The sequence below is a fragment of the Paecilomyces variotii genome (assembly GCF_004022145.1).
Source record: "Paecilomyces variotii strain CBS 101075 chromosome Unknown C8Q69scaffold_15, whole genome shotgun sequence".
Taxonomy (NCBI): domain Eukaryota; kingdom Fungi; phylum Ascomycota; class Eurotiomycetes; order Eurotiales; family Thermoascaceae; genus Paecilomyces; species Paecilomyces variotii.
Window position 1 is genome coordinate 203,662 of NW_021167154.1, and position 19,158 is coordinate 222,819.

General features: G+C 46.9%; 6 protein-coding genes across 6 annotated transcripts; 2 read left to right on the forward strand and 4 right to left on the reverse strand.

Moving 5' to 3' along the window:
- The first annotated feature begins 731 nt into the window (after positions 1-731).
- C8Q69DRAFT_480697 (sulfite oxidase, molybdopterin-binding component) lies at positions 732-2,641 on the forward strand. Its single transcript, XM_028631542.1, has 5 exons — positions 732-858; positions 954-986; positions 1,062-1,141; positions 1,204-1,666; positions 1,764-2,641. The coding sequence occupies exons 2-5, from the start codon at positions 966-968 to the stop codon at positions 2,349-2,351; spliced, it is 1,152 nt and encodes a 383-aa protein (XP_028481579.1). The 5' UTR covers positions 732-858; positions 954-965; the 3' UTR covers positions 2,352-2,641.
- A 3,028-nt stretch (positions 2,642-5,669) lies between these two features.
- Positions 5,670-6,619, reverse strand: C8Q69DRAFT_408606 (hypothetical protein; the record flags this gene model as incomplete). The annotated part of the gene is made up of 3 exons (XM_028628206.1): positions 5,670-5,936; positions 6,011-6,214; positions 6,356-6,619. Coding segments are annotated over 3 exons (735 nt in total), but the record flags the coding sequence as incomplete, so codon positions are not given.
- A 2,550-nt stretch (positions 6,620-9,169) lies between these two features.
- C8Q69DRAFT_112101 (integral membrane protein) lies at positions 9,170-11,191 on the reverse strand. Its single transcript, XM_028625123.1, has 6 exons — positions 10,555-11,191; positions 10,484-10,503; positions 10,395-10,431; positions 10,272-10,339; positions 9,743-10,215; positions 9,170-9,688 (listed from the first exon to the last, which is right to left on the reverse strand). The coding sequence occupies exons 1-6, from the start codon at positions 10,739-10,741 to the stop codon at positions 9,331-9,333; spliced, it is 1,143 nt and encodes a 380-aa protein (XP_028481581.1). The 5' UTR covers positions 10,742-11,191; the 3' UTR covers positions 9,170-9,330.
- An 815-nt stretch (positions 11,192-12,006) lies between these two features.
- On the reverse strand, positions 12,007-13,495 carry C8Q69DRAFT_111977 (hypothetical protein). Its single transcript, XM_028625121.1, has 5 exons — positions 13,045-13,495; positions 12,831-12,986; positions 12,452-12,774; positions 12,314-12,380; positions 12,007-12,242 (listed from the first exon to the last, which is right to left on the reverse strand). The coding sequence occupies exons 1-5, from the start codon at positions 13,334-13,336 to the stop codon at positions 12,109-12,111; spliced, it is 972 nt and encodes a 323-aa protein (XP_028481582.1). The 5' UTR covers positions 13,337-13,495; the 3' UTR covers positions 12,007-12,108.
- Positions 13,496-14,723: 1,228 nt separating this feature from the next.
- Positions 14,724-17,074, forward strand: C8Q69DRAFT_112176 (MFS sugar transporter). Its single transcript, XM_028625124.1, has 8 exons — positions 14,724-15,080; positions 15,168-15,439; positions 15,493-16,042; positions 16,092-16,179; positions 16,233-16,431; positions 16,487-16,587; positions 16,640-16,738; positions 16,802-17,074. The coding sequence occupies exons 1-8, from the start codon at positions 15,009-15,011 to the stop codon at positions 17,011-17,013; spliced, it is 1,593 nt and encodes a 530-aa protein (XP_028481583.1). The 5' UTR covers positions 14,724-15,008; the 3' UTR covers positions 17,014-17,074.
- A 717-nt stretch (positions 17,075-17,791) lies between these two features.
- Positions 17,792-18,594, reverse strand: C8Q69DRAFT_112192 (phosphotyrosine protein phosphatase I superfamily). The gene has a single exon (XM_028625125.1). It carries the CDS (start codon positions 18,461-18,463, stop codon positions 18,056-18,058), a length of 408 nt encoding a protein of 135 aa, XP_028481584.1. The 5' UTR covers positions 18,464-18,594; the 3' UTR covers positions 17,792-18,055.
- Positions 18,595-19,158: the final 564 nt, after the last annotated feature.

Sequence of the window (19,158 nt, forward strand, 5' to 3'; positions counted from 1 at the left end):
GAAGAATATTCATTTACAACCGACTTCTGGGTTCATTTGATTCGATAGTTTGATAATGTATCGATTTTGACATTGAATCTGTTTCTCTGGTCTCCGGTAGCATCTCCCTAACGTCACTTGTGCCTTATCTCCTGCAAATATGCCTGTTTATTCACCGTGGAATGAAATTCAGACGGCAACGAATGATATAGATTAGAGCTTCTCAATTAGACTTGATAGATACCTTTCATGCGGATCTCGACTGAGTGGCGCAATAGTAGTGTCTTGGGATTGGAAAGCAAGAGTGTACTTAGTATTACTTACGGGCTTTGCATCTCGACTAGTTCAACCCCTCCCTCTTTCTTGATACATCCAGCCAGAGAAACATTTAGAAACCTGAACTGCATTAGCCATTGTTACCTTAGGAATAGTTATAAATTCTTGTCGATAGGCCCAAGCTGCCTTGGGCACCTGCAGGAAAGCCTCGTGTTTCGTTTATTGGCCACTGCCACTTGCATCCAGATGCACCGTGAAGCCACCGCTGCATACCATCAAATATGTTGCATCCCGATGAAATCCGTATCCTTCCATGCTGTGCCACGTTTCACTGGATACGAGAGCATTTTCTAGGAAAGTATGAGGAAGCGGCGATGCAGTGGCCCCGACCGCAGTCGTGATTGAGCTCAGACCTTAACCAGGATCTCCAGAGTATATAGAGTAAGCTGTCGTCGGCCATGAGAGTCGTGCGATGCTTCTAGATCTCCAATATACCATATAGTGGGACTGATCCACCGTGGAAGGGAATCAATCCGATCTGATCTTATCGATAACGATCATCGATCCGCCACTCAGCCCCTGTGACGTATTTGGCCTCCGAAAGTATGTATGCTATACATAACACTGTTTGCTAGCATCTTGAACCATTGCGCTCCCGGGCCAGATTGGTACAGTACGTTTTCTGACTAAACTTACAGTTCTTGAACAAGATGGCTACTGCTACTACCACTGTAAGTTCATCACCGTCTTTTTTCTTCTTAGAAATACTTTAACTGTACCGTATGAGCTCACCGTGATCGATGCAGGAGTATCGACGTCAGAAAATAGAGTATTCGGTGGACAAGCCGCTGAACAAGGAGCCTCCTGTGAAGAAACTCATATCGAGGTATATGTGCTTTGTACCAATTTGATCCAGAAGTTACGCCAAATTGACCATACCTCATGCAGCTTCATTACTCCCGAAGACGCCGCTTACGATCGCAACCATGGCCCTATTCCGCATCTTGCAGGGGAGAAACACCGCGTTGTAGTTGATGGGATCGTATCGCGCCCCCTTTCACTCTCTATGGACGACCTCCGGACCAAATATCCCCAGCATGAGGTCATTTGCGCTTTACAATGTGCCGGAAACCGACGTCACACTATGCGGACTCTCCTGAAGGAAGTCGAAGGAATCGATTGGATGGACGCTGCAGTGATGAATTGCAAATGGAAAGGTCCGCGTCTGAGAGATATACTGAACGCTGCTGGCGTGAGAAGCATAGTAAAGCCTGCAAAAGGAGCGAAGAGCGGTTTGCATGTTGCGTTTTCGTGCTATGCGGTCCAATGCCAGAATGACGATTGGTTTGGCGGCAGTATTGACCTGGATACATGTCTGAGTTTAGATGCGGAGGTTATTTTGGCCCTGGAGGTGAGTTTTTACGTTCTAGATGCTGCTCAGCTGTTGTTTGCAGTTGCTATTTTCTTCTGCTACCGTTTGGTACATACGTTTGACTGGGTTGGGATAGATGAACGATAAACCACTATCTCCAAAGCATGGTTATCCCGTTCGAGTCGTCATTCCAGGTGTTGCAGGTGCCCGATGGGTCAAATGGCTCGACCGAATTACTGTACAGCAGGAGGAATCGTCAAACTTCTACGAACAGCACGACTACAAGATCCTCCCTCCTGAGGTAGTTGATTCGAAAATCGCAGAGAAATATTGGAACAAAGTCCCGCCCATGACTGATATGCCTATCAACTCTGTCATCGCTGTTCCAGATGACAATGAGACTGTCAGTCTTTCTCCATCCGGAACTATTGAAGTCAGAGGCTACGCTGTTCCGCGAGGCGATCAAGGACCCGTCACACGTGTAGAAGTTTCGACAGATGATGGCAAATCATGGAGTGAAGCCGAGATCCAAAGCAAGCATGTGAATAAGTGGTCCTGGGTGCTCTGGAAAGCATCAATCCGTATTGAAAAAGGGCGTGGAAAACAGATTCTAAGCAGAGCCACTGATGCAGGAGGGAATACGCAACAAAAACATTCACAGTGGAATTTGCGGGGCGTGGGGTATAATGGGTATGGAGTATCTAGGAATTTGACCATCGTATGAACTGTTTGGCTTTGTTACCTTTCAGAGCATGGTGTCTGCGTGAGGAAGTCTTTTGAGTATTCTTACACTTCATCCACAGCATGTTGCAAGGGAGCTGGTAATCAGAACTTATGGAAGCTAGCCGCATTAACTGAATCGTATCTTTCTACAAAGTAAAACTAGCATCGAAGTTGCAGTGCAGACCCCCAACCTAGGAATCTCTGTGAATATCTAGTTTTTATTCAAACATCAATGATGCGGAATCTGGTATTCCCACAAATGAAGCAATGAATATCCAGCAGTGAAAGAGAAGATTGATAACAGCAGGCATATAATGCCATCTTGCATCTCCTTCGAAGAGCTCCTGTCTTCTCCTCTTATGATATACATGACTACTCCATTTCTTGATCCCGGAAGAGACGCACTTTCATTATATACAATCCTAGCAGACCCATTACTATGAGGAGAGTGTACACATCGTCAGATATTATGGATTGAGCAGGTCTTATGTCACACTTATTAGAGTCATGTCGATATTTATACATGGTTACATGGAAGATACAATGAGTACGAAGAGAGAAATATGTCGACTCACTCATCGGACTCGCTCATCAGACTCACTCATCAAGTCTCGTATGTCGACCAGATGATTATGCTGGTACAGCCCAACGTCAATAAGAATGTTCACCTCAACTTAACAGACATAACTGGTTGCGGTACTGGAAAAGCAACTCGCACTTCGTCTATAAATCGCAGCATGGGGAGGGCATGCGGGAGAAGTGTGGTCTCGGCTATAATGCAGTCCATCATAGGATTTATAACCATCTCACCGACATGGGTCTTGCTGCGAGGATTTTTGAGATGGTTAGAAAAAAAATCTAATCATTGGTTGACGAACAGAGAATACACTTCTCTGCCCAAGACGACGAGTGGAAGGCACACTTTGTTTACTGGCGATATACACGCTGAGATCTTCACGAGATTAGATCTATGCTAATTGTTTTCCTGAGGGTGTGCCTATTTCAATGCGTCTTCGACTCCTTCCTAACTTCCTCCTTCTTTCTCTCCTCCGGGCTCTCGACATCTCCTGCTGCATCACTCGCCGCGTGCTCCGCATACGACGACAAAGTTTGGGTTCTGCAGATCTTTTCAATTTCAGTTTAACGTCGACAGCAAAATCTTATGCATCTCTATTACTATATTACCGTTACGGAACTAGCAGGTACGGCCTGGGGCAGGCTGGGACATGACATCACGTGTACTTAGCCCAGTATATTAGCCCTTCCCCTCCATAGAGAGGAATAGCATCATCTTCATCATCCCAAGCTGCGATCTTTCGTATCAATTACTATGCACAAATATTCGTTAACTCTATACATCGGTATGGACCTCCCGATTTGCAAGAATGGGCACTCGCGGTGGTGCTTATACTCGTTTTCCTTTAAATCTGGGGCTAAAGGTTGTCGTGATGACCCAGCTAACCCCCTGGGTAACTATCCCGATGAGAAAGGGGAGGTCGAACATGAAGCCACAGTCAACTCCGCATTATTAGTGCTATCCATCGAGTAGGGCCAGGCATGAATTTGGCAGAGGTAAGTCGATCGGAATAATTAAGGGAATAGACAGCATAACAATACTCATAATAATTGTTATAGTCATAGGATCCATCGGGATCGCCTTGACCTCGATCCTCATTCCACGCCCCGTCTTTCCCCACCGCTATGATAAACGGAGCAATTAGCCCGTATCTTTATAGCTGCACTAAGAGACAACAGAAATTGCTCCTAGAAGCATGGGCAGAGGCCGGCGTCCTCGCCAATGGACATTATAAATGGTGGCCAGGAAGTAAATGGCAAGCTGCGATGTCGCGGGCCAATCAACCTAGAACACAAGAGCTACCTAATGAATGAGTATGTCTCTTGAACTACGGTATGGACTCCTGTGCTCAGCTTCTCTTCACTTGCTCCCTCTCTTCCTCTTCTTTTTGACTTTTTGATTTCTTCTTCCGCTCAATAGTAAAGTCGCACTTTCTTTCTATGGACAGTGAGTGAAAGAATTAGTTAAAGAAGCCAGTCCCACGCTTCTTCTTCTTCTTATCTCTCTTCCACTATGACTACATATGTTATATTACTGAGCAGAGGATAAACAATGAGAATTGGCTTTAAGGCTCTGAAATGAAGGACAGAGAGAGAATGGAGATCTAAGTATGATAGCATTCCTTTCAGTGATAAAGAATTCCAGGCTAATAGATCTCGAAGAATCTCATGGAAATCTTTACTCGGCCCTCGAAGCGCGGAATCCTCCTGTCATATCGACGGCTTAACGGGCCCCTTCGGCTGGGTCAAAAACGTTCCCGTGAATACAAACTGGAAGAAATCAACAAGCCTATCCATCCCTGGATAGAGTTTATATGATTAGAGTTCCAGAACAGGCATCTAGTCTTCAAAACGAAATTGTTGCCACGAGCAAGATACGTATACTTCCACTATTCGTTGTGCAGATTATCCGCCGTATATGGCAGCAAGAGACGACCGATAGGATTGGAATATTAAACGATGAAGAAAGGAAACCATTCTGGGCAGCGCCTACAAAATATATGAGCAAAAAGGGGCCTCGAGTCTTTAGGTCGGGAGACTCTGAGATGATCTAACCATTACTAGAGTTATAGGCAGACTTGCGCTTGGCTTCGAATCATATTTTGAGCGAGCAAACGGGGAAGGTATCCATGGGGGTTATTCCCGCCACCACTTAATAACAACGATTCCTTCGGGACTCATCAGTTATCCTGCAGCCAATGATTTCCTGGTGAAGTTCGCTCATGCCTTTTCCTCGGCGAGCTCCACCCATGGGGATAAATAGCCTGAGCTTGCTAGAGAATCCAAGCGCCAGACAGCCCGAGCCTTACGAAGAGACTCTCAATACCACGGAGCTTCAGAAATATTGATGGGCTATTTATCTAATCCTCCCTGTTCACGGAACTCTTGCATGAGGATTGGCGGAAAGTCTCATACGTTTTCTGGACTGGGGTCAGAGGCGCACACAGTGAGATAACAACAGCTAGAGAGTTTTCACTAGAGAATATGATCAATATTTCAGCAGCTCAATATTTCTACGTATTCCTTTATATGATATCTTATCTGTGCTCTAATGTAGAAGAGTGGCACAGATCTCCTATATTAGCCGTGCGTAGCTCAATGGCTATTAAGGGAGAGGTTGAGATGACATTGGCCGCTTGAAGCTAATACTCCATGTCGTTGAAACATGGTTATCGATCTCATTTCGTCATTTGACTCATTATCCCAAGGAATTACGCATTGCCATGAAAACCATCCAAACTATTTATATACACTTTCCTCCGTCGACGACGACTTCGGTACCATTGATGAACTGTCCTTCATCGCTCGCCAGAAACAAAACCGTATTGGCAATATCATTCGGGTCCGTTAGACGACCCAGAGGCACCTGTGCGACGAAGTTCTTTCTGTTCTCCGGGGTATCCGGCACACCGGTGAACATCTCGAAGAGCCCTGTGCCAGAGAGAAGGGGACAGACGGAGTTGACGCGAATGTTGTGCGGGCCATATTCGGCAGCGAGACCTTTCGTTGCCTGCAAAAATTAAATTGGTCAACCGTCATGATTCATATTCAGTGAAGGTTGGATACTGGAACGCTATTACTTACGTTGGAAACAGCACCCTTGGTGGCGTTATACCAGACGAGCCCAGGTCGAGGACGGGAAGCTCCCGTAGAAGAGATATTGATCACTGAGCCACCATTGCCTTGCTCGATAAAGCGGGGGATGACGGTCTTTACAGCATGGAAAATGCTCTTGACATTAACTTGGAAGACACGCTCCCATTCTTCTTCCGTCACTTCCAATGTGGGCTATCCTCGCCGTCAGCTTCAAAGTGCGAGAAGGGGAAATAAAATAGTTGAGTCCAGTTGATGGCAGCCGTCATGTTATTCTTCTATTTCCCGCGTAGTTTCTCAGGACCATCCTGATCCTTCTTAAATCATCAAACTCACCTTATTCTTATATGTCGTCCCTGCATTATTCACCAGAATATCCACGCGCCCAAACTTCTCAATAGCCAGATTGACAACGGCATTCCAGTCATCTACCTTTGTCACATCCTGCTTTTGAAAAATGAGATTTTGCGAATTCTCTGATGCAACTTTCTCTCCATTTGCGGCGTTGATATCTGTGAGGATAACCTTGGCGCCTTCGTTGCCGAATCGACGGGCGATGGCAGCACCAAAACCTGAACCTCCACCTACAGAGATTAAAATTGTTTAGCATATCGACGGAAAAGTTGTGTTTAGCAGTTCACTTAGGTTTGCTCCATGTGCTTCAATGTACTTCATACGAGGCTCGGAGAGGAATGAGGTAAGAGAGCATTGTGGGTAGTTAGTACTCTATGTATGTATGTACTTACCAGTGACAATGGCGATTTTGCCCTGGAGGCGAGAACCGGGTTGAGCAGCCATGTTGACTACGCAAATATTATATTCAATACTAGGAAAATCGAAACGTTGTATATTGAGTTGAGAACTACGAATCTGCTATGTGATGAGCTCAGAAAGAGGGGTTGCTCGCAACATCTCCGATGACAGCGGCTATCCGAGGTCCAGAGCTTACACAGTCGAGGACAACTGCTTAACTACTCCAAATAGACAGAGTAAGTATCATAATAGCTATAGCTACTTAAACCCTGTTCATAATCGCAAATATTTTCCTTTCGCAGCTTCGAGCCATCACATCTTCTCCTGGATGATCTGGCAGAATTTTCTGAGCAGCGAGGCGACCGATCCCTATGCGAGCACCTATTGCATTGCCTGCCGAGGTAAGTACGGTGTGTTGTGTTAATCCATATCAATAACTCGGCATACGCTGTAACGACGATCCAACCATGAGCCTACGTGGTGCTCCCACATAAGGCTCCCTGATATCATGGTGTCTACGGAGTACACGAGGCTGAACACGCAGTGTCACGAAAACAGGAGAGTATCGTATTAACTCGCGGGGACGCCAACCTCATGAAGCATATGGTGAAAGCTTATGATGAAGGATCATGCAACGCCGCAAACCAGAGACGTCCGAAGTAAAACTCACTGTGGGATCGCAGCGAGAATAATAAAGCTTCTCCACTGAGTAATAATATTAAACTTTTGACCTGTCACGGCGGGGAAGCAAATGGCAGATTCCGAGTCTCCAGAAGTTTGACTTTGCACGTTGCTATTAGCTGTCAACCGGACTCCAGTCGATCTCCGTAATCTTGGTGGAATCCCAGCAGTACAGCTTACCATCGCTGTGGTTGTCGGTTCGTCCGTGATTCCGCATGGCGATTCTTGTGTAGTTTTGAAACTAGCACTGCAAGGCTCTCATCTGGGCAGTCCCACTTCCTAGTCTCATAGGCCTTGTCCGTAATGCGGCGCAGGCACACTACTCTTGCACAACGTTGAACTAGAGTATGAGCTATGGAGTAAGTAGAGAGACGGGCCGCATTTCGGTCCGGGTCCCATGCTTAAGTACCTAAAGTACTCCGTAAGTAACGGGGAGCCGGGGGAGGACGGGCCACTGGCCCACTGATCCTTCGGCAGTTCCTCCAAGTCCAAGAACTGAGCGAAGGGCGCGCTTGACTTGTTTAACACAATCCCTGCACGACTTCTTTGGGAGAGAGGGGATAAGATCTCTTGGACTCGAGCGTGCACATGGAAGTATCTAGCTGGTGAGACGCGCAAACGGCATGAACTCGAGGCCCGTCAGGCAGTCTGATGCCCTGCAAGACAGCAATCTGGAACAGTTTGAAAAAGCTGGATGTAACCTATCTAGCTGAAGTAACATGCTCAGAAACTGATGGTCATGCCAAGAGGCGACTAACTCATACTTACTTAATGACCGATATGGACCGAGAACAGGCCGAATGCTGTCGACAACTTGATCCCTGAAGCATCGTTTGGATATACTCTATCTGGCCGCTATCTACGTCTTCTGATGCATCAAGTGCCTGCCTCGCTCGTATCAAGCATCTGGAGTTCGAAGTTTTCTCATCATTAACAGATGGGCCAGGCACAGCACCCGACGGGTTGTAATATGGATCGTCCGAAGATTGCGCAAAAGGGGAAATAGGCAATTAATTAGCTGGTCGCTGATCCGCCGCAGCGTGGGATTTACCAACCCTAGTGGAAAGAGTATCTCGTATCCGGCATTTAACTTCTGTCCAACTCAAAAGCCTCGGCCCACAGAAGAAAATTCTTTCCATGTCCGTCGTAAAAAGATAGTATTATCTTGGAAGGCAAAATATGACGGTACGGGCTTCCTTCAATCGAAACAGTTTCTTCAGAGGATTGCGTGATCGCATCTCAATTTTCAGTCGCATGCTGAAGCAGCATGGATGTCTTAAGCAGGGGAGACTGTTCTCCTAGGCCTACGTACCGTAACCTTCGAAGCCTTCATTGAAACTCGGGTATGATATCTAACTAGTGGTTACACGACCCGCGAAAGCAATTTCCAAATACTCCATACATATCTGAACATACGTGACCATATACATACATATTTCGTTTCCTGGCATTTGCGCAGGAAAGTGACAAGAAAAAGTAATGAAAGTAGAATATAAGGACTCGTAACACCCGATCCTTTCTGAAATGACACGGCTGTTTTGGGCATACTTCTCATATTCACGGACCCGTATTTATCCAACGAATGTAAGCTATTGAAACTGAAGCTGTCTCAGATAGCTCGGCATAGATGTGAGAAAGTCAACCAAAAGATTAAGATTAACATTGCCAGGTGAGAAGATTCATTTCTGAAGGGCCAATAATAAGGCGACCTCCGATTTAGGAAAGATACTTGCGACCATATGTGAGCAAGATAAGAAGGGTATCAACAAAGAAAAAAGTAAAAGGCTGCGTAATAAGTCAGGATAGACATGCTTTTTGCATAGACGACCGGCACGGACATAGAGCAGTCAAGTGCTAGAACATCGGAAAAGTCCGGATTACTGTTTGGTAGTGACGACGGTTGTCTGCACATCAACTGTTCTCATAATTCCGATACCATTCATAGAATTATACTGTGCCGTCTGGCGTTCCGAATCACCTTGGATTGAGGTCTCGATCTTCGGCTCCCCCTGGGCGTTCGTAATGAGTATATCTTGGTCTGAACCAGCGTCCAGTATACTCATTCTGTGCTTGCTGCCTTTGGTCCCGTCGCTCCTGGAATTCTTCATCCGACTCATTTCGTGACCGGAAGTATGGGTTCCTTTCCCACTAGAGTATTCGCGAGAGTATGTAGTAATGAGAGCAGAAAGAGCGGGAAGACAGGCACAGATAACTCCGATACTGATCTCAGCATTGCTGAAAGTGTGGAAGTCAGCAGGATCCATCTTGTATGATTGTTGGATTGCTTACCCAAACATGTTGATCCGCATGAACTGATACGTTCCATCCGGAGAGCTGGCGAAGTCGACAATAAAAATCAAACGAATGATACTGGATGCACAAGCCAGGCCACCCGCTCCGAGAATTGCCATGACTCTCATCTTCTTCCTGAACGGCATCTGCAGCGACAGAGTCAAGGGCAGAGGAAGTGTAAGGATGACCAAATCACTGACGACACTAACGACCGCGTCTGCCAGAATAATGGCACTCTCGTCCAGGCAAGTACCGTGCCCGCTTTTTGTCCAGAAGTAAGAGATAGGGGAACAGATGCGGATCTTGACGATGACAGCGGGGATATAGTATGCCAGCATAATTCCCAGGATAATGTAAATGAATATGACCGTCTTCTTGTAAGGGCTGAATACTCTCGTCATGATCAATAGTAGAGAGGTCTTTGTGAGGAACGCCATAGGACCATACATGACCATTGTCACATAGACTGTCTATACAGGACACCAGTCAGTCGCGCGCCCTGGAATATGCAGAAATAACTTCTCACCTTTTCAAACGGTATAATGTGTTCCTTGGGGACATCTTCGATATGCATTCCTCCTCCGAAATGGCCCACTGAAGATAATTGTCAGTTAGACGCTACCGAGTTCGACATAAGAGCAACACCTACTGATCAGAGCGATGACAGAATAGCAGACACCAAGAACCTATATATCTATAAGCCACTGTATCCACGCAAATAACGTTCGGTGCTCTTACATATGCACCAGTGCACATCACTATCCCACTCAGCAGTTAATCATGTATAGAAGGGTGATGAGAAAACATACTGTCCTCTTTATTGAACCCATTGAACACATGCGTCCTGGCGTATACTCGCAGACCCCAAAAGATAGTCATAAATATAATACATAACGATTGTGCAGCGGTATTGATGGTGTTGACAGATCGGTCGGGCGCCCGGTCTCGACTCTCGACCGGCGTAGTCGTATCTTGGATAAGTTGAAGAGCAGCCATTTTGTCTTCGTCTTGTCTTGTCTGTTGGCGTCCTGGCCGTGGGACTAAAGAGACTCAAAAAGGGCACTCGATATACCCCAGGGCTCTAGACGGTTAATGAATTAAAGACAGACAGTATATAGTTCGCGCATGGCCAAGGGGGCCGTTTACAGCCCCTGGATATCACGAACTGCCGGCGAAAAATGAACCCCGGTATTAAAGTCAAAAGTTAAAATGGACATGCAGCGATTCTATAGCGAGATGAATGCCCAATAATACACAGATAAGACATGGGGTATGAAGAACTATCCATAGGCTAAATAGGCCGGTCAACGTGCAGTACAAACTCTCCGCGGAAACCCGTCGCTTGGCAATTTGCTTGACTCGTGGTCTGTCACAGAACACGTTCCTGGCAGTTCCTGACAGTCCCTGACATAGCCGAAGATTCTACGTGCGGGCAAGGCTCTGAGACCCTGTGACAGCGCGCCTCCTACTGTTTACGGATCAGAAAAGGCTGAATCCGGCCATGTCGCGGGATTAGTTTATGCATAGGATGACATCGGAAAGCCTGGTCTAGCGCGAAGGAAGACGTTGGATCAGGGCGTATCCCGATTAGTTGAGAAAAGCTCTGTGCATAAGATCTGCACTTTAAGCCCTCTCCAGGATCAGGGGTGCGTCGCCAATTGAGATGGGTGAATGTTCAATGTGCAGGGAGCCTCTTTGGATCCGCTGTGCAGCGGAATACTCCGTATATCGTCAGCCATGAGCGGGAGAGGCGTTTTTGTTCGTCAGGGGATTCAACTCTTACATCCGAAATCATTTATAAAACCTCTTCTTGGTCACGGGCTCGTTAGTTTAGGGCATGCATACGATCGCTCACACAGACTGGTGCTCTGACCTTGCGTTCGCACGATCTGAATCCCATAAGCGCCCTAGCTGCGCTGCGAATTTCCCCAAAGAAACCACCGCACTGAATATCTGTATGATCGACGAGTCGATCATTACTTCAGACGGGTAACGTGGCCGGTATGTCGACTGTCCAAGGCCCTTGGCAAGCGAAATACGCACCAGTATTCGAATGGCAAAAGCTTTCTTCTGCACAGAAGATTTTTCATGAAAAATCCTTGCCCTCTGCAGGTAATAATATTGCCTGAGGGGAGGAATCGATCAACAATGCAGGACATTATACTAGACTTATAAACACTAGGTAAAGGTACTACGGTTGATTCGGAAAAAGACGGACGAGTAGTTTGAGAGATTGGCGGATTGAGATTCTGGCTGAGGTCCAAGCTGTGCGAATCACGCACTATACGTACTTAGTGAATTACAACGTACCGTGGAATTGGGACATCGTCTCTACTCAATCCTGCGCTTCCGTATGGGGTACTCTAGAAGATAGCCATCATGTTTGGGGGCGACGAAACGCCACCGGGCATGTTCAGTGGCACAGATGCCACGAAGAAGCTCCACCGCTTGTGCTCTGCGCAGACACGGGATAGAGCTTCTAGGTCGAAGAGCTCGCCTACAGTCCAAGTTAGTGGGTTAATTCATGAACAGTTGTGTGTAGGGATTCCAGGAAACCGATACACGTACCGATTGGCATTCCCCAACCAGCGATCACGTACTCATGCAGGAACAGATCACCTTGAGGTGGATAGACCTAGATAGTAAGTACAAGGGGATGTCAGTTGAAACATGGTTGCTTTTTTCTCGCTTATGGACATTGCTTACCTCCCAACTGATCGCATCACTAGCGATAGCGGCAAAGCCTGAATCCCAGAGCCAGCGGAGAACATCGGTTGTGGCTTCGACTCCCGCGTGGTGAGGATTCTTATTATCAGAGTAGACCTGCTTCTGCGCATCTGTCATGACAGTATCCCACTCTTTTGTAACACCGATGCGAACAAAGAGGATATCACCCTTTTCAAAGGTGATATTACTTTCCTTCGCAATCTCTAGGATCTCACTCAGCCGCACCTGATGAGTCGAGAAAGTGGTATATTTGATGCCTCGCTTTTCAGCGTAGGAAGCATAATCAATGAGGACCCCGCGGCCTGGGAGATATCAGACTAACTCGACCGGGAAATGCATTGTTAAGAGGCTTTCGTACCTGCAATACCCTCCTGGGCCCAGTGTTGAAGACCGATACGGTGATTTTTACGGTCATTGATCTCTTCTTTGGTGGTGCCACCGTAGAACAGTCTCTCCTCCTGACCAGGCACCGTCTGAGAGAAATGACGAAGGCCATCCCACTGGCTACTCTGTTCTTTCCCGAACTATCAACTTTTGGTGCCCTCACGGCATGATGTAGGATGGATACCTACGAGGGTTGAATGTATAAACGTCATCAAAGGCTATCCCACCGAGTAACGGGATAATGTTGTGTTCGCAAGGTTGGCGATTCAGATTTGGGAAATCCAGCTTTGTCAGATCCCAGCCCAGGGTCACTCGCTTGCCTGTCTTGATCTGTGTCGCAGCAGCTTTCGCCACTACTTCAGGAGTCAAGATGGCCAGTTTACCGAGCCCTTCTTCACGACTCCCTGGCTTCCCAACCCATACCTGCTTGGGGTTAGGGAGTTCGTCAAAGGGGTTATCGTAGGGAGATTTCTCGGACATGGTCAGACGATAATGTTTCTCAATATTGCCACGAGACGCAACGAACAGAAAGAGAAAGGACCCAGACACTGCGCAAGCTCCAGGTAGAATACACTTCAATCCCTGATCTGATTTATATAAGAAAAGGAGAGACAGCGGTAATGGATCAATTAAAAGGCTTTTCAAAACACTAGTAACTGTCTAGCTCTATCTTTTGATTGGTTATTTGCTTTCCAATGTCACCCATGTGATCGTTCATTGCTTTCCTATCACGCTGATCAGAACTAGATCTCCAAGCTCTGTAATCTTGTGTTTGGCTAGATTTGTCCTATTTACATCGCTAAATTTGCGCGCTCTTATTTGTTAGAATTAGATTTGCTCTATTTGCGCTGTCTGTTCTGCTGCACAAGTTCCAGGTAATAATACCACACTTCATTTGCGCAAGAAGGGGAGAGATAGGTAATATAAACCGACCAATGAGACGGTCTATGTTACTCCATAATGTCGCGTGGAATACTTGCCAGCTTACTCCGTAGTCCGTAGTCAATCCCAGCAGTGTTGGCGCGTCAACTGGAGACTTTATGACAGGGTTCGGCATCGTTTGCGCGATAACAATGACAGCGGACGTTGACCCAGAAAGGGATCTATAACTCCCAAGTGAAAATCGCATCGGCACAGTTCCTCTCCGGGTCTGAACACCAATCTACTGTACAAATGCCGTACTCCATAACCGATTAGGGTAGCAATCTAGGTCAGTCATTTTCCAGCGTTATACTTCAGAAATGCACTGACATTCAGCGGCAGCTTGTACGGCATCAATACAGGAGCCACACACTCCAAGGAACCACAATTGAACGTTTCCGCGGCACAGAACGGAGTTTCTCGTCGTTCGCCGTATTTTACCTATGTTAAGCTACCGCTAGGACCCCTGGTTCGCTCGGTTGGCGCAAGACTGAACTACCAGCGCTAAACAATCGTCAAGTCTCGGCCCCCCGCAAGCCGCAAGTCTAGTTACTCGATCGACATCGCCTCCTCAGACCGGGGTACGAAGTCTCTAATCCGTAATCTTAACGCTCATCCGTTTCTGCAGCTGCACGAGCTAATGTCTGTACGATATCGATAATCTCACTGGCAAATCCCCCCCTTCATCGTCCCGTCTCCTGAACGAACTTCGGCTCCCATACTCCCGGTTCTCTCGCAGTCAAAGCAGTGGGTCTGCTCATCATGCCTGTCACCATACGATTGTCAAGATCCGAAAAATGCGAAACGCGTGTTGCTGTACTCTAGCTAATAATGAGCAGCGTTGGACGGATCAGCGGAACCTTCCCTGACTTGGCAGTCAAGCAGAGATGAACATGGTCTGGACAGTCTGGACGGAATTGATCCGCCAGGCCTTGTCATCGGCTTAACAAGGAGCCTGATATAGAGTAGTAGGACCAGGGCCTAACTTACTTAGGAGCTAGATACCCCGGTCCATTTGAAAAGATCATCTTCCTGTCTGCTCGTGGAAGAGACGTAGAAGTTTGTGAAACGGAAGCTGAACTTTGGATGTCTTGCTTCTGCCTTTCACTTTTTCCCTCTTCTCTAATTTCCCCTGCAGCGTGCAATTTCTGATACATTCTGCTTTTGTTTCCTTTTCTCCGTCTCGATCAAAATATCTCATCCTCTTGGCTGACGAGAGCGTTCCGCAGCCATGGCTAATTTCGGAACGCAGACCAGCCCGTACAACCGGCTGGTGACAATCTTTGTGGCAATTGGATCCCTGGTAAGTGATACCACCTTGGCTACGCCAGATTTCGCTGTCTTATTCTGGCAGTGCATAAAAGCAGAAGTTCTGACGACCATTTTATAGACCTACGGTTATTGTGCCTCAATCATCAGTAGTACTATCGGCCAACCAGGATGGTTTGAGTTCTTCAATCTCCCTCAGTCGGGTCCTGGATATGCAACAACTACAACCAATGCGGAATCTACCGCCAATGGCGTCTTCAGCGCCGGAGGCGCGGTTGGCACATTGTTTATTATGTGGGCATGCGACTACTTAGGTCGTAAGATGAACATCCAACTGGGTGCTTTGGCAACGATGGTTGGAGGAGCTCTTCAGGGAGGAGCAGCGAATCTCAAGTACGGTAGTCGTCCTTGTAAAGCTTTGTACTGGATATGCTGACATAAAGCAGGATGTTTCAAGCTGGGAGGTTCATTTGTGGCTTGGGTATTGGTGTCCTAGTAACGGTCTGCCCAATGTACCTTTCGGAGATGTCCAGTGCACATCGTCGCGGTTGGCTGGTGGGTCATCATGCCATCTTTCTTGTTTTTGGCTATATGATGGCGGGCTGGGTTGGCTTTGCATGCTACTACGCTACGGATACAATCCCCTCGTTTGCGTGGCGGTTCCCCCTCTGTCTGCAATGCTTCCCACCCCTGGTGTTGCTGCTGGGATCTCCATGGCTTCCGCGCTCCCCGAGATGGTTGATTTCGAAAGGAAAAATGGACGAGGCATTGCTTGTGTTGAAGCGCCTCCGTGCTTCTCCTGATGACCCTAATGATTTGGTTGCCCAGGAGGAGTTCCATCAGACAAAGATGCAGCTGCAGCTCGAAGCTGAGAAGCTGGCTGCCACCGGTCACAGCGTGTGGACTGCAGTGTGGAAGAAGAAGTCCTACAGGAAGCGTATGATCATTGGATTCCTCACCCAATGGGGTGCAGAATTCGGTGGGCCCCTGATCATCGTAAGTTAGACCAGCCTCGCAGTTAGATCAACCAGCTAACCACAGTCAGAACAACTACGCTGTTCTTCTGTACACCAACCTTGGAATGACAGGCAGTATGCCTCTTCTTCTGAGCGCGGTCTGGCTTACTACTGCTGGTAAGTTCCTCAGTCTACCGATTTCTTGCTCTCGCCAAACTGATCACTATAAGGTTGCATCTACAACCCGCTTGGCGCCTGGCTGCACGATAGGGTCAACTCCCGTCGCAAGATGTACATCACCGGATTCATTGGAGTGGTCGTTACTACCTCTTGCCTTGCTGCTATGACTGCTGAATACTCTGGCACCAAGAACAAAGTTGGAAATGGCTTTGGTATCTTCTTCATGTTCTTGTATCTCGCGTTCCAAGGGTATGTGTCCCTATCTAGCTTGTTCTGGAAACAAAACTGACAACCTCATGTGCAGAACATTCTGTGACACCACTATGTACCTCTATGTCTCCGAGATTTTCCCAACTGAGATTCGCCCCATTGGTATGGGTTTCTCGCTGTTTGGACAGTTTGCTGGTAAGTTTACATGTTGCGCAATAACACGGTCACTGGTTGACTTTAGTGATAGCTACCATTATCCTGCTGCAAACCGCCCCCATCGGTTTCAACAATGTCCACTGGAAGTACTTCCTGGTCATCATTTGCTGGTCTGCCTTCTTCATTCCAAGTAAGAATACCATCCCCTCGACCTTTAACTCGATCCCTAGATAATAACATCTAACCCCTGCAGTTATCTACTTCTTCTTCCCTGAAACTGCCCGTCTTTCCCTGGAGGAGATCGCCAAGAACTTCGGTGAAGAAGTTGCTGTCCACATTTCCGACGCGACGGACGAGGAGAAAGCCCAGCTGGAGAGCAACCTTGCCGGTAGAGCATCTCCTTCTCAAGCCAGTGACCAGCGACCATCAGAGGTTGAGAAACAAACCCCTAAGGCCGACAACTGAAGGCCCATTGCTACTCTTTCATTGCCACTGCTGAGGGAAATGGTATGGTAATCAAGCATGCGTGAGCTCTTCGCTTATCCCAACAATGTAGTCAGAGTCTGGACTTGAGGATTCCTATAGTTTTATTTTTCTTCTTCGTTTTCTATGTTCTCTTTTCTGAATTTGCTGCATCGCACAGTATTATACCTATAGATTGTGTTTACTCCTATACCTTTATTTTTTTTGCACGGTGCGCCGCTCCTTACTATTACTATCACTAGCACTAGCATTTCTGCTACCAGTCGCTCTCTCTTATTCAGCATAATGTTCTGAGATATCTGCGATACTCGCTCCAATCCATTCGGAGAATTTCCATATTTGTGAGGATATTTCCACTTTTCTTTCATGACATGTCCCTCTTTTTCTTACCCTGTCAATGTGTTGAGGCAATGTGTCTAGAGGATGATTAGCTATGAGTGAGTGGTGAGTGAGTTGAATAGAGCCTGACGGAATGGGTCCAGTCGAAATCGTCTTGGATATATATAACATATGTTGGCCGGATAATCTATGATCTTTATCAGACTCAGACTATGTGATAGTTGATTGGCAGGTAGCTAGTCCAGTCTTCCTAACACTTGTCATTAGGTGCTTAGTGGCGAAAATTTCAAGATGATGTGTTGCGATGAACTAGGTCTTATATTATCTACCCACCTGCCCCTAACTAGTTATACAGTTTCCATGCCCTTAAGGAATCGACCAATATCAGCATCCAAAGCAAGAATCTTACCACTAGGGAGTTCCGGCTTCCTTATGCCTAATTATACTTTTCATAAAATAAATCTTTAGATATTCACATGATGTACACCAAAATCTCAGGACTTCTGGCACGCGAGTCAGTTGACTCGGTTAGATATACTGCTCGTGCCTTTGCGCCTAGCGAGGTCATCGCACAGATCAATAGCTTCAGCTAGCCAGAGAATCTAAGCTGCAACAGCCCCAGCTCAGAGAACATGAGGCAGAAACAGCCATGCCACTGGCGGGCTCGGGACCTGTACAAGCACCCTTAAGAGATTGAACTATGGGACTGAAGTTCTGTGATGAGACTCTCGACGCGACGACGAATTGCTCGACGGATAGTCCGTACAACATCTAAGCCTTGCCCGGCGGGGTCATCAAGTTGCCAGTCGAGATAACGTTTGCCAGGAAAGAAGGGGCAGACATCCCCACAACCCATGGTGATGACAACATCACTAGCTTGAACCGCGTCGGGGGTTAGACTCTTAGGTTTTTGGGTGCGGAGGTCGATACCCTCTTCGAGCATGGCTTCGACAACGATGGGATTGATAGAGTCGACTGGGGCAGATCCGGCGGAGCGGACTTCAATAGTATCACCAGCAAGATGACTCAGGTAGGCGGCAGCCATTTGGGAGCGACCAGCGTTGTGGACGCAGACGAACAAGACGCTGGGCATTTTGGGTACGAAATGTCTTTCGTGTTATCCGTTGAGTGGTTGTTGTGGCGTGGCTTGTTAATGGGAGGGACGATGCTATCACAATAGCAGTTCTCGGCGAATATAAAGGGCAGATATCTCCAAGATATATTACGAAACAAGAAAAAAAGTGAGATGACAATGTTTCCACTCGTGCATGCAAAGAAGAAACATCAAGAGGCTGTTCTAGGCTTTTGTAAACCACATAATAGCTTGCAAAAGAGGAAAATAAATGACTCTTCAGTCTAGAACGTTCTGTCATATAATGATCTTGTCCCACAACTCAGTAGCGTTTGGCAAGTGGATTTTCGTAATTCGTATTCGAATTGTATGTAGAAGAAGAAAAATTCGCATCTGTAATAGAGCACGCATTGTTGAAGTCGAAACCACCATCTAGTTATTTGGATAAACATCTCCATTTTTCGCTGATAAGCAACTCTGAGCTGATGGCTGGTGGCCTGACTTTATTACGACGGGGATAGGACGTCGTCATCAAACACTGTTTTGATATAAACATCTTATAGATCTTAGACAGCAACTGCATGTCACATCAACGCTGTAAGTGGTCGAAAATCCAGAGGGGAAAATGCTGGATTTTCGTCCATGACAAACCACAAGCCCGGAGACATGTTCGCCATCGATGATTGGTTAAGCGAGGCTGAGTGTCGTTCGCCTCG

Excerpts from the sequence above, each read along its gene's own strand:
- C8Q69DRAFT_112101 (XM_028625123.1), bottom strand. The coding sequence starts at position 10,741 with ATGGCTGCTCTTCAACTTATCCAAGATACGACTACGCCGGTCGAGAGT. Across the intron at positions 10,432-10,483 it reads TGATGTGCACTGGTGCATAT|GTTCTTGGTGTCTGCTATTC; the intron begins GTAAGAGCACCG and ends ATAGATATATAG. Across the intron at positions 9,689-9,742 it reads ATGCGGATCAACATGTTTGG|CAATGCTGAGATCAGTATCG; the intron begins GTAAGCAATCCA and ends CCACACTTTCAG.
- C8Q69DRAFT_112176 (XM_028625124.1), top strand. The coding sequence starts at position 15,009 with ATGGCTAATTTCGGAACGCAGACCAGCCCGTACAACCGGCTGGTGACA. Across the intron at positions 15,081-15,167 it reads TTGTGGCAATTGGATCCCTG|ACCTACGGTTATTGTGCCTC; the intron begins GTAAGTGATACC and ends ACCATTTTATAG. Across the intron at positions 16,180-16,232 it reads GGTCTGGCTTACTACTGCTG|GTTGCATCTACAACCCGCTT; the intron begins GTAAGTTCCTCA and ends GATCACTATAAG.
- C8Q69DRAFT_111977 (XM_028625121.1), bottom strand. The coding sequence starts at position 13,336 with ATGTCCGAGAAATCTCCCTACGATAACCCCTTTGACGAACTCCCTAAC. Across the intron at positions 12,775-12,830 it reads GGCCCAGGAGGGTATTGCAG|GCCGCGGGGTCCTCATTGAT; the intron begins GTACGAAAGCCT and ends GATATCTCCCAG. Across the intron at positions 12,243-12,313 it reads TGGTTGGGGAATGCCAATCG|GCGAGCTCTTCGACCTAGAA; the intron begins GTACGTGTATCG and ends CTTGGACTGTAG.
- C8Q69DRAFT_112192 (XM_028625125.1), bottom strand. The coding sequence starts at position 18,463 with ATGCCCAGCGTCTTGTTCGTCTGCGTCCACAACGCTGGTCGCTCCCAA.
- C8Q69DRAFT_480697 (XM_028631542.1), top strand. The coding sequence starts at position 966 with ATGGCTACTGCTACTACCACT. Across the intron at positions 987-1,061 it reads TGGCTACTGCTACTACCACT|GAGTATCGACGTCAGAAAAT; the intron begins GTAAGTTCATCA and ends TGATCGATGCAG. Across the intron at positions 1,142-1,203 it reads GTGAAGAAACTCATATCGAG|CTTCATTACTCCCGAAGACG; the intron begins GTATATGTGCTT and ends TACCTCATGCAG.